The sequence below is a fragment of the Trematomus bernacchii genome, unplaced genomic scaffold, assembly GCF_902827165.1.
Source record: "Trematomus bernacchii unplaced genomic scaffold, fTreBer1.1, whole genome shotgun sequence".
NCBI classification, from domain to species: domain Eukaryota; kingdom Metazoa; phylum Chordata; class Actinopteri; order Perciformes; family Nototheniidae; genus Trematomus; species Trematomus bernacchii.
In genome coordinates this window covers 17,962-33,741 of record NW_022987579.1, presented here as the reverse complement: position 1 = coordinate 33,741, position 15,780 = coordinate 17,962, and the positions used below count along the sequence as shown (strand labels likewise).

Below are 15,780 nucleotides of genomic sequence, written 5' to 3'. Positions count from 1 at the left end.
AAGTGTAATTTATTTTGTGACAAACAAACTTTTTCGTAGTTTGACGAGGCAATTAATGGCAATGATAACTGTCTAATATGGCTAACATCTGCAATGTTCATTTAGTCAATAATTATTTATATTACTGTACTATTACATGTTAATAAAATATAAAGTTAACTATCAAAGAAATCACATAAACTCAAGTATAAAGAAGAGACCATGTTGTAAGAAAACACTTAACAGATAAACTACAATTTTATTGTAGTTGAGATAAATATGATAATGATAATAAATGACATTTATTGAATGTCATTTCTGTTGTTTAATATACAAATCTATTTTGACAAAAAAAGTTGTTTGAGATGATGCTTAATTTTATTTAATACGAATTCTTGTCATTTATTTTATTTATTGTTCTCATTGTTTAAAAGTTTGTGTTATGGTTATGGTGTGAAATAAAGCACAATAATTACATTTAAGACCGTTTCCCCTTTTTTAAGAAAAGTATCGAAAAAGAATCGGAATCGCAATTCTTGACTTGGTATCGGTATCGAAACCAAAATGTTGGTATCGTGACAACACTAGTCTAAGGTAGTCAAACTTGCTGTTGTTGGCTGCAACAATCCGGACACGGTTCTGCATAAAATGCCCTACAATATATTTTTCAAATATAGCATAATAGGTCCACTTTAAAGTCTAACACATTGTGATAAAAACGTGTGTGTCTGTTTAATGATAAAGAAACTACAAGAAAGTAATAAGTGCTTTCTCTGATATCTGTAAGTCCTGCTGTGTGGTGTGATCACATGCTGAGAAACCTCTAAAGTCCTTCATGTGTTGGACAAGTCGCCTCCATCACTCAATATGAAGAGAGAAACGGTTCAATTGAACTATTATTATAACTAAATAGAAGAACAGTGTTGGTTTTATTTTGCTCTCAGTATTTAAACAGCAGAAATGTTATCGTAGTTATTTGAATAATTAAACTCCTGATCCACATTAGTTTATAAAGTTAATCACATCTGGACTTACTTGGCCTTCCTGCAGTTCCTCACAGCTGGAATCAGTCTCCATCGTCCCTCCACTGATGTGTTGTACTTCTTCAGGTCCAACTCATCCAGAACCTCCTCTGACATCTGCAGCATGTCGGCCAGAGCAGAGCAGTGGATCACAGAGAGTTCCTTCTCTGATCTGTTCCCTGACTTCAGGAACTCTGTGATCTCCTGATGAACTGAGTGGTCCTTCATCTCTGTCAGACAGTGGAAGATGTTGATGCTCCTGTCAGGAGAGATTTCATAACTTCTCATCTTCTTCAGGTTGCTGATGGCTCTCTGGATGGTTTCTGGTCTGTTGTCTGTGCGACCCAGCAGGCCTCCTAACAGTCTCTGGTTGGACTCCAGAGAGAGGCCGTGGAGAAAGCGGACAAACAGGTCCAGGTGGCCATTTTTACTTCTGAGGGATTTCTCCATGGCTCTCTTCAGGAAGACATCCAAGGATGGGTAATCCTGATCTCTGCTATCATTGTCATAGTCCCAGTATCCCTGCAGGAAGTCCTGGAAGTCCAGGAAGTCCCGGCTGTGTTCCTGTTGGAGTAACAGTGCAACATGTAGACTGCAGCCAGAAACTCTTGAATGCTCAGATGAACAAAGCAGTAGACTGTTTTCTTGAAGATCACTCCCTCTCTTTTGGAGATCTCTGTACAAACTCCTGAGCGCACCAAGGCCTCGGTGACATCAAGACCACAGCGCTGCAGGTCTACTTGGTAGAATATGATGTTTCCTTTCTTCAGATGTTCAAACGCCAGCCTCCCCAGCTTCAGAAGAACCTTCCTGTCAGCCTCAGTCAGCTGCTGTGGACTCGTCTCATGTCCCTCTTCATACTTCTGCTTCTTCCTCTTGGTCTGGACCAGCAGGAAGTGTGAGTACATGTCAGTGAGGGTCTTGGGCAGCTCTCCTCTCTGGTCTGTAGTCAACATGTGGTCCAGAACTGCAGCAGTGATCCAGCAGAAGACTGGGATCTGACACATGATGTGGAGGCTCCTGGAGCTCTTGATGTGAGAGATGATTCTGCTGGACAGCTCTTCATCACTCCATCTCCTCCTGAAGTACTCCTCCTTCTGGGCGTCAGTGAAGCCTCGTACTTCTGTTACCCTGTCCACACACTCAGGAGGGATCTGATTGGCCGCTGCAGGTCTGGAAGTTATCCAGACGAGAGCCGAGGGAAGCAGCTTCCCCCTGATGAGGTTTGTCAGCAGCACGTTGACTGAGGACTGCTGTGAGACATCAGACACAACCTCATTGTTTCTGAAGTCCAGAGAAAGTCTGCTTTCATCCAGGCCGTCAAAGATGAGCAGCACTTTGCAGACAGCCAGCTGCTCTGCTGTGACCTTCTGTAAGGTTGGATGGAAAACATGGAGCAGCCTGAGAAGACTGTACTGCTCACCTTTGATCAGGTTCAGCTCCCTGAAGGAGAGCGGGATCACCAGACTGACATCTTGGTTTCCCAAACCCTCGGCCCAGTCCAGAGTGAACTTCTGCACTGAGAAGGTTTTTCCAACTCCAGCGACTCCGTTGGTCAGGACCGCTCTGATGAGAGTCTGTTGGTCAGGTAAGGCTTTAAAGATGTCCTGGCACTTGATTGGAGTGTCATGGAGGGTCTTCTTCTTGGACGCTGTCTCCAGCTGCCTCACCTCATGTTGGGTATTAACCTCTTCACTCTGGCCTTGTGTGATGTAGAGCTCAGTGAAGATGCTGTTGAGGAGGGTTTCACTTTCATCAGTTCCTTCAGTCACACGTTCACATCTCCTCCTCAGACTGAGCCTATGTTCATCTAAAACCTCCTGCAGACCACTATCTGCTGAAAGAGAAGGAAACATGAGAGAATCAGGAAAATGGTCTGAGAATCAAATTTAAAAACAGAATTTAAATGTTTTATAAAACAGCTTACAGTCTATGCTCTACAACAGTATACCTAATCAAAAACAAATGAACCAGGAAGAGGAATAAAACGCTGCATGTGTCCGGCCTCTTACCTCGTACAGTTCTGGTCTGACTGGCTGGACTTCTCCTCTTCCCTCTGTGGAGATGAACACATCCTTTATAGCACTTTACATTAGTCGAGCTGATTCTCACCAACGGGCAGAGCGTCACAAACTTTACACTCAAGATGAAATGTGTCACGCTGCACGAATACGCAGGTGACATGAATTTCACATCTTCACTTCCTTCGTGTTGCCAGGCACAGATCTGGGTCTTTGCATTGACGCTACATGTAATCACACAACACTCTGTTATATCTACTAATGCTAAACACAACCAGCTCATCTGCATCTGATCACCCAGTGATTACATTTGTACACACTCAAAAGTGAATACTCTTGTGTGTATTGTTGGAACTGCATCATTAATTAAACTTGTGCAGATAAAATACAAACAAAGACACATGCATTATGGCTCCAACAACTATTATTAATAAACATCTTAATAATACATATCATAAACATGCTCAGTGAATAATGTTTTGGACGATATATATTTCGTTTTTAGTATTTATCAATAGTTGTGCCATTTAAAACCATTTTATGCCACAGAATACAGTGTTGTAGTCAAGTCACCAATTCACGAGTCCAAGTCACTCTCGAGTCACCACTCTTCGAGTCCGAGTCCCAGTCTGAGTCACCAAGGGAGAGTCGTAGTCGAGTCCGAGTCCAAGTCCGAGTCACCTAAGAAGAGTCCAAGTCAAGTCCGAGTCACAAGTCTTCATGTATTAATCTTCATGGATATATGTGTTGAAATGTAGCTGCTCCTCTACATTGCTTTTATCCTGTCATGTTATACTAATCTGTCTATTGAACTGCTGTGAAGCCAGTTTGGCTACAAGTCTTGTAATAGGTGTGTTGATAATTCGTGATCTTCTCGTTCCCAGGAAAGAAACTTAAAATAACGAGACTAATGGAGTCTCTGAAAAGGTTCAAATGGGTAGTTTAATTAAGTAACGTGGTAAAAGAATAAGCATTGGGTAAGGGAGAGACAAAGCCGGCGTTGTCTTCAGGGAGGCTGCAGCGAAGAAAAAAGCGAGCGGTCCTCTGTCCGCTGTTTTTATCCATGTCTCGTCGTCTCCCGCTGTGCAAATAGTGGGTGGCCCCCCTACTCATTTGCCGGTTCGATATCGCGAGAGCACAGATGATTTCGACATTGATATTCTCTGCCTACTTCCTTAAGCATTTTCTCCTCATTATCTCTGTCATGACTTTCTATTTAATACCTTATAAACAGCTGTAATACTTAGTTTAGAAGTCCTAGTGGTTCCGCTCCGGCAGTTCTTATTTTACGGAAATTCCCTCTGACGTCATAGCTTCTCACGTATCTGTAAACACTACGATCAACTAGACCAGGGCTCTCCAACACGTCGATCGCGAGCTACCGGTAGCTCGCGGGCAGCTTTTCAGTAGCTCGCCGCTCGATTATCGATTATTGCGTAGTAAGGTTGCTTATTGATTTTTCGGCCGCGGCTGCCAATAACGTTTTTTTATTTTAGAATTGTTTCTGTCACACGAATATCAAATGGTCGGTGACGCAGAGATCTAGGAACAGACGTGACAGCAGCACAGCGACACCACACACGGAGCAGTCTGCTTTCTCCACCAGCACCAGTCCAGAACCAACAGCAGAATGACCCGCTCTGAATCAGGCCCTGTCGCTGCGGCTCAGAGACACACAGGGAGGGATTTGTGTTTTTTGAAAAACACTCGTTATCGTCATGTCAGGTTTTTGGTGGATTTAATCAAGTCTTGGATTGCAGAGTATGAATGTCCTCTTGCTATTTTCAGTTGATAAATACTTGTGTAAAGTTTGTGAAGGCAGGAATAAAGCTTCCGCGATCACCGTCTCCTCTCCGTTCCTCCAAACCCCGCCCCCTCCCTGAAAATAATGAGTGACAGGCTGATAGTGACCCGATAGAAACTTTATTATTCACTTAATCACTGAACGAGATATGATGAAGTTAACCTAATCTCATACATTCATGGGATTTATGTAACAGTAAGACAGAGAATGTAAGTGTGCACCCACATGCACTATTTTTGTTTTTATAATGCTGTTGTAAATACTCCTGTTGTCTGCTGTGTTCAGACTTAAGTCATGTGTGTGATGCCACATTCAGGGTCTTTTTTTTAACAGAAGACCGTAGCTAGAAGCTGCAGCTAGACTGCAGAAGCATTAGTCTTTTGTTTTTGAGGATGGAACCATTTTCACACACAGATATAGGGAGGCTAGACCTATACAATTGATTTATTATGGTCTATAATTTAATGTCAAGACGAAGAAGAAGAAGAAAAAGATGGCTGAACAACTGTTCAGTGTCAATCCTGTGGAGATCTCCAAAATAATGTTCAGCTTAAGTCTCAGCAAAACTCACAACATTTCTGGAGCCTTGTAGACCCCGAAAACTATAGAACATTCACCAAGCAGCACTGAAAATGTCTGCTTTATTTGGTTCTGTTCTACATACCTTTGTGAAGCAGCTTTTTCTGACATGAATGAAATCTAAATACAGAACAAGACTGACTGAAGAACATTTAAATGACTCTATTAGAGTGAACCTAATGGGTACACTCCAGCATACACCTGTATGGTGGACTGCCAGTGCCATTCATCTCACTAACAAAAGAGTGAAATGCTTGTAAGGTGGTGATTAAGGACACTTATGTGAATGTTAAGTGATGTACGTATACGTGGGCCATAATAATATGTGAGAAATCTTCGTTTTCTTGGACCTTGATGTGAAGTTAAGATTTTTGATAAGCTTTAGGTATTGCAATTTCACACGTGTACAAAAGTATAGCTTAATTCAACTGATGAGGGCTATGTGAATAAATGTAAGCGATGTGATGCAAGTAGCTCTTGGCCACTTTCATTTTTTGAAAGTAGCTCTCAGATGAAGAAAGGTTGGAGACCCCTGAACTAGACCATTTAATATTCAGCAGTAATAATATCTTAACGTCTATTGATGTAGTGTTAAAGTCCGTACGATTTGGTGTGTAACACTCCAAGTCATTTTCACTTTACATTCAGAAAACGCAACATTAGTCACAAGCTAACCGGATAAAGGATTTTTCAGAATAAAAGCTTGGCATTGATTTCCTGAGAACTTCCGGGCTTTTCCACAATAAAACAGCTTTAAACTGACGATATGTTTTAGACTGAATTATGCTGTTTAACATTGATTTTAATTTCTAACAATCCCTCCTTTCACACCATTTAAGGTGTGAACACAATACTAAAAGTAATAAGTTCTTCATCTGACTGCTTTTAAACTGACGGTATGTTTTAGACTAAATCATGCCATAAAACATTGAATTTTAATTTCTAACAATCCCTCCTTTCACACCTTTTAAGGTGTGAACACAATACTGAAAGTAATGAGTTCTTCATCTGAACTGTGCATAGTACATATCTCATATCAAAAAACATACAATCATAAATGTAATGGTTTAAATAACCATCATCAAAAATACAACAAATACAAAAAATACTTTGGCTGGTCTTCAAACATAAAAGTTTTCCCTTGTGCATAACTTCTAGTTTTAATCATTCAATATAGCAGCAACTTGTGGTATTGGAACATTTCTTACTCCCTTTCACAGAAACCGTTCCCATACCACATTCAGTTGTTAAAGCACTTGTTATACAAAGCATAAAAAACATACAATTTAAAATCGCATCACTGGTAACAGTATAAAACATAAAAAAAGAAACTATTTTAGAATAGTGGAAAATAATACCACTTTGTAGCTGGTTCTTCATTCTAATGATTTCATCATTTGAAATATCACATGATTTGGACATTCTTTGAACAATCTCATCATTTATCATCCATATCATTTAACATCATTTACACACTGTCTTCATTTTCATCAATATCTGTATATGGGTTGAGTCGTCTTGTTCTGCTAGCAATTGAAACTGTTCCCTTATGAGAAATGTACCCTCCCCCCTTTCATACTTTTTAAAGTATGAAAGTAATATGTTCTCTAGAAAAGGCCGTGGTGATCAATCGGTACGTTAGGGTGCGGGTACATGGAATGCAACTAACATCTAGCACTCCCCTGGGCCCCCCTATGCTATCCTTACCATCAAACATCTACGCTGGGATACGGCATTTCAGACAGTCATTTCTGGGAGAAGATTTTGGTCAGTTACAACAATTGGAGAATTTCATCACTTATGGTTCCTACTTCATTACCTGTGGTCTGTTCTAATGCAGTGATAAAGTTCCTTAGATGGTGTGAAAACCGGTGGAATATCAATAACTCATTATACTCTTCAAACATAAAAGTTTTTCCTTGTGCATAACTTCTAGTTTTAATCATTCAATATAGCAGCAACTTGTGGTATTGGAACATTTCTTACTCCCTCCTTTCACAGAAACCGTTCCCATACCACATTCAGTTGTTAAGGCACTTGTTATACAAAGTATAAAAACATATCATTTGAGAATCGCATCAATAATAACAGTATAAAACATAAAAAAGAAACTATTTTAGAATAGTGTGGTAAGAAAAAGAAAAAACACAAAACTTGGTGTAGGAATGGTATAAAGTAAATAAAAAATAAACTATTCTTGGAATAGTGTACAGTAAATTGAAATGGATTCACTCCATTTTAGTATTGCAACTGGTTCACTTTTTTACAAGATTTCATCATTTAAAGGATCAGCTTAGCTGGACATTCGCTGGACATTCATTGAACAATTTCATCTCTGAACATCCCTATCATTTAACATCATTCAAACAAACTCATCATTTTCATCTATATCTGTGTACGGGGGTGGGTTGTCTTGTTCTGCTAGTATTTGAAACGGTCCCCTCATGAGATATTGACCCCTAGTGTATTCCTGGTTGAGGGCCCCATTAACCAGTCGGTTTGCAAAAGTGCGGATGCATGTTGAGCAACAACAACAACACAGTACCAATATCACGACCACACCTGAGATAGACATCAGTCCACTCAGTACTAGATTCTTGTATTTTCCCAGCAGACCATCAAAGAAATCTCCTAAAGGGTTTTGTCCTATCCCACTATTGTCTGCCATCTCCCTACTCAAAACAGCGAGTCCCTTTAGTGCCTTTGTTACTGATCCGTCAGGTGCTGTATTATTTGGGATGAAGGTACAACATAATGTTCCGAAAATTTCGCACACACCCCCTTTTTCTGCCAGAAGGTTGTGTATAGAGCCATTCTGTTCTGTAAAGACATGATGCTGGTCTTGTCCAGTTGTTCATGTAGTCCCCTAAACGCATCTAAGGAGTGATTTATGAACCTCTGCTGATTGTAGTAGATATAGTTAATCCAGTCAACATTCTTATTTACTGTGGGCCAAAGGAAAATGGATTCCAATCCTGCGAAGATCTGGTTTCTAGCTTTAAACTCGTCTGGTACTCCCCTAGGCACCCCTATGCTGTCCATGTACACAGTGGAATCAAAACTCCCTCTAGGGGCTGACCTTTTGGCCCTGGTTGCTTTGGGTTGGAGTGCCATTCTTATCAGTTGCTCGGCCGTCATTGGTACTGCATAAAAAGGCATCACTAGCTGTACCATAGCACAGGTCCCCGTCCAATCCCGTGGTAAAACTGGGTACAAGGTTTTAGTGCCGCAATACCACCACACATCTGCTCTGGGAAACTGGGTAATGGGCATAGCTATGCCTGGGAGAAACTCCTGGTTCATTACAACCTTTGTAGAATTGCACCACTTAAGAGTTCCTACTTCAGTACCTTTTAGGTAGTTCCTTGTGATGCAGTCATAAAGTCCCTCGTAAGACGTGAAGGCAGGTGGAATGTCATTATTGTTTACCACTGGATACTTTTGAGAAATGTCAACACAATCTGCTGGGGATTTTTGTCCATAGAGTTTGTACATACAGATCTGTCCTCGTGGGTTATTGTGGGCGTTAAATGGAAATGGTACTGTTCCCAAACTTGGTCGAGCAGCCGCACAGGCCAGACAGTCCGCCATATTGCTCTGCTTAACAGAATACACAACCCAGTCTAACCAGGAATTTTTGTCCTCGTATCCCGTTTCCACTGCCATGGCTTTCTGTATAGAAGTCGTACTCAGATAGGTGACCAGTGGATTGTTCTCGGATTTCGCAGGGGGTACTTCTGGTTTTGGCTGGAGAAAGGATTCAGTGTGTGGGGCGAGATCAGGGATTACATCAGCTTGGGGTTCAATTATTTTCACTAAAATTGATCCCATTGGGTCTTTTCAAGGAACTTCTATCCCTATCAGTAAATGAAATGCAGTGACATCTCCCTTTTTCTTAAAGACGGGAGTGAGTTCACTTTTAAAAGCAATTATTATTGGATTATGTTTGCTCATATCTCCACTATGGCGACCTTTGGAAAAAGATAGCTGAGACCTAAACGCCAAACCAGGGGGATTGTTATTTCCTTGAGCCCTAGCACTCCAATATACCTTCTCTGAACTGGGACACCATGAATTATCATCTGGCCGTCCCCAAGCATGGATGCACCCATAAACGTCATGGCCTGTTTTGTCATGCAAATCTCCACAAACAACCACATCACAGACATCAAGACTGACCGTAACTGCTTTACCTCTTGGAATGAGTATTTCTAACATCTCTTTTTTCGGCTCAGCGGATCTTTTGGCTCTGGGGGTAAATGGAAGTTTCTGGATCACAGCTTGAGTTTTGTTAGTGTTATTGGCACTTTCTATGAGTTCACAAATGGATTCGGGTTTTTCACGATGCTGTACTCCCCACCCGATCAGAAAGATGCCAATGGTAATGAATAAAACTAACAATGATATCACAATTCTTATCCCTAGGGGGCCCCTCAATTGCTCTGACTTTTTCAATGGCATTTCATCAATTTTATCCATGGTTATATCAGTTACAGAGTTCTATAATGATGAGTTTAAAAATAACAGACACCAAAATAAAAACAAAATCTTGGACTACACAGAAATAAAAACAAAATCTTGGACTACACAGAAATAAAAACAAAATCTTGGACTACACAGAAATAAAAACAAAATCTTGGACTCTTTTTTGTGCACAACAAAAATAGGTTTCAGATGAAAAAACAGAAATAGTTATTCTGCTTTAGTGATCAATCTATAATCTAAAGACAATTGGTCTTTTGAGCTGTTTCTATCTGAATGTCTCTTGATCTGATTTTTATTTATCGTTTTGTTCCAGCTCTGCCAAATCAGTCCTAACTTCCGAGAGCTTTCTGGAAGGTGCCAGTGCAGGGCGACAATGTGTCAGGTGGTGCCAATTTGCTCCTTTTTTACCTTTTATCCGGAGCGCGTGTGAAGTTCTTTCAACAACTTCCCACGGTCCAGTCCACCTGGGTTCAGCCCACTTTCTTTTGTGAACTTTCAACCTCACCCAATCACCCGGCTTTAGAGGAGTCTCTTCTGGTGCTTCGTCTGGTTTCTCTGCAGTTCTTTGAACCTGTGTAGACAAAACTTGGATAATGTTACTCAGAGCCCTGACATATTCATCAACTTCTATTTGTCTGATATCTAAAGCTGGGCCACTCCCTCCTTCTCTAGGAGGACCTGGCATTGGCCTACCAGTCAACAACTCATGGGGCGAAAGATGTGTTTTAGCACCCTGAGATGATCTCATTGACATGAGTGCCAAAGGCAAAGCATCAACCCATTTGATTTTTGTACCAAAAGTGACCTTTGCAATTTTCCCTTTTAATGTTCGGTTTGCTCTTTCTACAATACCCTGAGACTGTGGGTGGTATGCTGACCCAAACTTATGAATTATACCGAAATATAACTCTACTTCCTCCAAATGTTTGCTTGTGAAATGTGTGCCATTGTCTGACCTTATTATCTTTGGCACTCCATAGCGGGGTATAAGTTCTGTTTTAAGCCACTTAATGACTGTCTTTGCATCTTCTTTCTTACAGGGAATGGCTTCAATCCATCTGGTATAACGATCAATCATTACCAACATATACCTAAACCCTCTAACTACATTCTCTGCTCCCATGTCTGTGTAATCAATACAAATGTCTTTGAATGGGGCTTCTGGGACTGGATATCTTCCCATTGGGCATTTGTATGGCTTTCTTACATTAAATGCATTGCATGTGTCACAGTCGTTTACAAAGTTTTCAACCATGTCTTTCATGTAAGGATGCCACCACTGTTGTTCAATGTCTTTTGTTGTTCTTGCTTTGCCTACATGAGTGGGACCATGTGATTGTTCTATTAGCAGGTGGCATAACTTTGCAGGTGCAACTAAACGGCCATCGTGGGCTCTCCATAGACCATCTACTTCTTTTGCTCCTTTCTGACTCCATTGATTCTGTTCATACACTCCAGCATATTTCTGCATGTCTATGATGTGTTCGGTGGTTAACTCTTCTTGAGTATTGGCCTTCGTACATATCATTTGCTTGCTGTACCCTCCTGCCTGCTTTGCTGCTTTGTCTGCTGCATCATTTCCTCTGGATATTTCATTGTCCAATGTTTGATGTCCTTTGCATTTCATCACTGCTACTTGTGATGGCAACAGTACAGATGTTAGCAGGAGTTTTAGCACTTCAGCATGTTTTACTGGTGTTTTAGCAGATGTTAGAAACCCTCTTCTGATCCACTGTGGTCCGTCTATATGCACTGCTCCATAGGCATATGCTGAATCTGTATAGATATTGACTCTTTGTCCCTCTGCATGCTCCAAAGCTTTGGTGAGTGCCACAACTTCTGCCAGTTGGGCCGAAGCAGGCTGGGAGATGATTTCTGCTTTTATGACCTGTATCGTGTCTCCCTTCTGCTGGACTACTGCATAGGAGGCCACATTTCCGTCGTCTCCCTTGTAACAACAGCCATCACTGTATAAAGTGAGATCTGGCTTGTCCAAAGCGTCTATCTCTAAATCAAATCTTATCTTGAGATCATTTCGGGAGACAAATTCACAGTCATGGGGTGTGTGTTCATTTGTACTCAATCCTGTAGACATGTTTGTTAACCCTGCTTGGTACGTTATGTGTGGTTTCAACAGGCTACTCTGAATCTTAATTTTCCTGATTGGAGAAAATGTAAATGCCTGTGAATTTATAAATGCTACTACTCCATGTGCTGTGTTGACTTTCAATGGGTGGCACATTACCACGTGTGCAGTTTTCTCGATGACTTTTGCTAGTGCAGCTAGATGTCTTGCACATCCTGTCTGGCCTAGTTCTATATTGTCCAACTTTGAGCTATGGTACATCAGTACCTGTCTCACTCCCCCTTTTTTCTGAAACAGGACTCCATTGACTATTCCACCTGATTCAGAAACATCAAGGAAAAAATCATTGTCATAATCAGGAGTGGAGAGGTGTGCCGCTTGACTCAGGGCTTGCTTCGTCTTCGTGAAAGCTTCTTCGGCTAACGTTGTCCACTCGAGAGTAGCTTTAAGATTTCTGTTTCCTGCTTCTGCAATTATGTGTCTCAGTGGTTGTGTCAAATCCACATAGTCAGGTATGTAGGTCCTGCTATATCCTGTTAGGCCCAAAAATGCTAGCATCTCTTGCACTGTTTTAGGCTTCGGTTGGGAGAGGATGGAAGATCTTTGTGCTGGTGTCAGAGTCAGGCTGTTGGAGGAAATCATTCTTCCCAGGAATGTAACCGTTCTCCTTGCGATTTGAGTCTTCTCTCTCTTCACCTTGTATCCAACATTGGCCAGTAGGATTAGCAATTTCTGTGTCACAGCGAGACATGTTGCTGCATCCGGTCCGGCTAGGAGCAAATCATCGACATACTGTATTAGAGTCACTCCTTCTGGTAGTTGTAATGCACTGAGATCTTGTTTTAACGCCCGATTAAATAATCCCGGACTATCTTTGTACCCCTGTGGCATCCTATTGTAAGTGTATCTCTGTCCCTGGTAGGTGAAAGCAAATATGTCCTGGACATTTGGATCTAATGGCAAGCAAAAGAATGCATTAGCTAGATCTATGACTGTGAAATATTTGTGACCTGGATTAAGACTTTGTAATGCCACATGTGGATCTGGGACCGGGATATTTGCAGTTTTAGTGACTTTATTGATTTCTCTTAGATCATGGACCATCCTCCAACCCTTGTTCCCAGCTTTTGGTACTGGCAAGATGGGGGTATTCCATTCTGAGCAGGTGTGTCTGATTACTCCAGCTTGCAACAATCCTTGGATGGTATTTCCGATCCCCTCAATCTGTTCTTGTTTCAATTTGTATTGAGGGCGCCAACATGGTCTGTAATCTTCCAACATCTTCACTGAGACTTCATGATTTACTAAACCAACATCATAGTCTCCAGTAGTCCAAAGATATGTTGGCACTTGTGACAGCATGTCTTCTGTGTCTGGATGGTTTGTGTGTTCTCTTCCATGATCTCTGTCCAATTCCTGTTTTTCCAATAATCCTTTTTCCTTGCTATTGTTTCCAATCCTCCACATCGTTTTGTCTGTTGATTGCCACAGGAAAGGTGATTCTGTTGGCAACCAGTCTGCGTTCAAGGCAGTCTTTATCATTGGACCCAATGATCTAGATTCCGCTCCTATGGTCATGGCAAGCGTGACATGAGGAACAGCTTCTTCAGATAAATTGTACCATTGTCTTTGTTCTGATGAGAGTTTTACAGCTGCTGCTACACCCTGCGGTCCTACATAGATGTCCGCCACTGTCAAATCTTCCATCATTCCCTCTTTATCTTCCAACCAAGCGTCTTGATATTCTTCGTCCGGTCTTCTTAGATAATTGTACGTACAATGAAGGGGATCTTGTGGGGGCCCATAGGGTCCTAGTGTATTTATCCATGGCTTCCAGGCCATGTAGGTTCTTTGCACATGTGGAGTATCGATTTCAGTGGTGATCAGGCGGCTCCAGTACACTGTAGTTGTGTCATTTTCTTCATCGTTCTCTGGATTTGCTGCCATCAACATGATTCTTTGTTGGCCGGCATACGTTTGGTAGAGTGGTATTTGTCCTGGGAATTGGATTAGGAGTCCATCTGGGGTGCACAAAATTCTTGCTCCTGATTTTACTAGGAGGTCTCTTCCCATCAGATTTATGGGACAATTTGGTGCATAGAGGAATGGATGTTGGAGAAGCTGCTTTCCAATTTTTGTGACCAATGGTAATGTATATGTTTGTACATCAATTTTTCCCGAGTATCCAACTGTTTTGAGGGTGTGTTTTGAGAGTGGAGGTGGTTTTCCTTTCAAACTAGTTAAGCAGGAAGCTGTGGCTCCTGTATCCACCATCATTTCCACCTTTTCTCCCTCAATCTCACAGGTGACCATTGGTTCATCTTGGGCTGGAATTACGTCACCTGTGATTGGATCCTCTGGGCCTCCTCATTGGTATGGACCACTCCAAGCTGTCAGAGGCATTTGGTTCATGTTTGGCACCCCTCTTCCTCCTGGTTGTCCTTGAAATCCTCCGCCACCACTGGGACCTCCCCTCTGTTGATACATGGGTGCTTGCGGCTGTAGTTGGACAGGAGTATACACAGGTGCTTGCTGTTGCTGTACTTGGGGATAATACTGTTGTGCCTGGGGCTGCTGAAATTGTGCAGGATCGAATCCTGGTGCTTGTGGTGGGTATTGCGTTAGTAGTAGCGGACAATCTTTGGCCCAATGGCCCAGTTGGCTGCAATAGAAACATCCTTGAAACCGGATGTTTTTTCCTCTGCCTTTTCCCCCTCGGAAACCTCCTCCTCCTCCTCCTCCTCTTTGTTGGTTCTGCTGATAATTGTCTTGGACTTGCATTTGAACTGGTAAAGGTGCCTGCACTGCATTCTCCGTTGTTTTGGCCATGTCTGTCGTAGCTACTATCATCTGCCTTGTGGCTTTCTTGTTTTTATTAGCTTCGTTATCTCTCTCAGCTACTTGCATCTTCAAAAGTCTTTTTGCTAGTTTTCTTGTATCTTCATCATCTTCCTCCTTTAATTCCTGATGTTTAGTGTCATGGTGAATGAGATGTAGTCTCCATTCTTCTGGGAGTTTCACTTCTAGTCCCACCACGTCTCTTAGGCGTTCCTGGACTGATTTAGGAAGGGCGTTAATGACCGCATTCTTCCACAACATTATGACAGCCGGAGAAGCGTCATGTCGTTCTCCAGTGCAGTCCTCCCACAGTCCTTCACATCTCTTCAGGAAAGCATGCATGTCTTCCCCCGGTTCTTTTCTCAGGCTGTTGAGGGCTTGTAAACTGCGTGTTGTTGGGTAGATGCTACGAATAGCAGCCCAATACCTCGACCTGATTTTGTTGAACGAAATGTCATCTGGAGAGTTGGTGCATTTGGCCTTGGAATCTACTGCTCTTGCCTCTAGTCTTCCTTCTATCCGTCCAAGCAGTGCCCTTATGTCTCCCAGGCACAGGTGGTCTTGGACGGTATATTTCTCCAGATCATTTACCCACTTCTGTCCTCCTTGGGTGAGTGGCGGTAGCTTTGCCACTAACGACTCCATGTCCCTGTGTGTCCATGGTTGGTAGTCAAATCCTCCTCTTCCAGCCGCTATCAATGGCATGGAGGTATGAACACGGGTCTTGGTTCTTACAGGTTTGGGGCATGTGTCAGGGTGCTGTTGCTCGATTTCGTCACTACTACTGTTCTCTGGGGAAGATACAATACTGCTTCGTTGGTGTAACTGTTCTTGGTATGGGGAGTGTCTACTGGTTACACACTGTGCACTGCCGCCGTCCTGTTCTTGTCCTTTGGAATAATCTTTGTCAGGAGAGTAGTTTGTTCGGCGTGATGTTTGAGCTTCTTCCCATTTTTTAGTTACTCG

The 15,780-nt window shown here is 42.1% G+C and overlaps 1 protein-coding gene across 1 annotated transcript; it reads right to left on the bottom strand.

Moving 5' to 3' along the window:
- Window positions 1–10,015: 10,015 nt before the first annotated feature.
- Window positions 10,016–14,680, bottom strand: LOC117479875. The gene has a single exon (XM_034126981.1). The coding sequence runs from the start codon at window positions 14,287–14,289 to the stop codon at window positions 10,183–10,185; it is 4,107 nt and encodes a 1,368-aa protein (XP_033982872.1). The 5' UTR covers window positions 14,290–14,680; the 3' UTR covers window positions 10,016–10,182.
- Window positions 14,681–15,780: the final 1,100 nt, after the last annotated feature.

Excerpts from the sequence above, each read along its gene's own strand:
- LOC117479875 (XM_034126981.1), bottom strand. The coding sequence starts at position 14,289 with ATGGTCACCTGTGAGATTGAGGGAGAAAAGGTGGAAATGATGGTGGAT.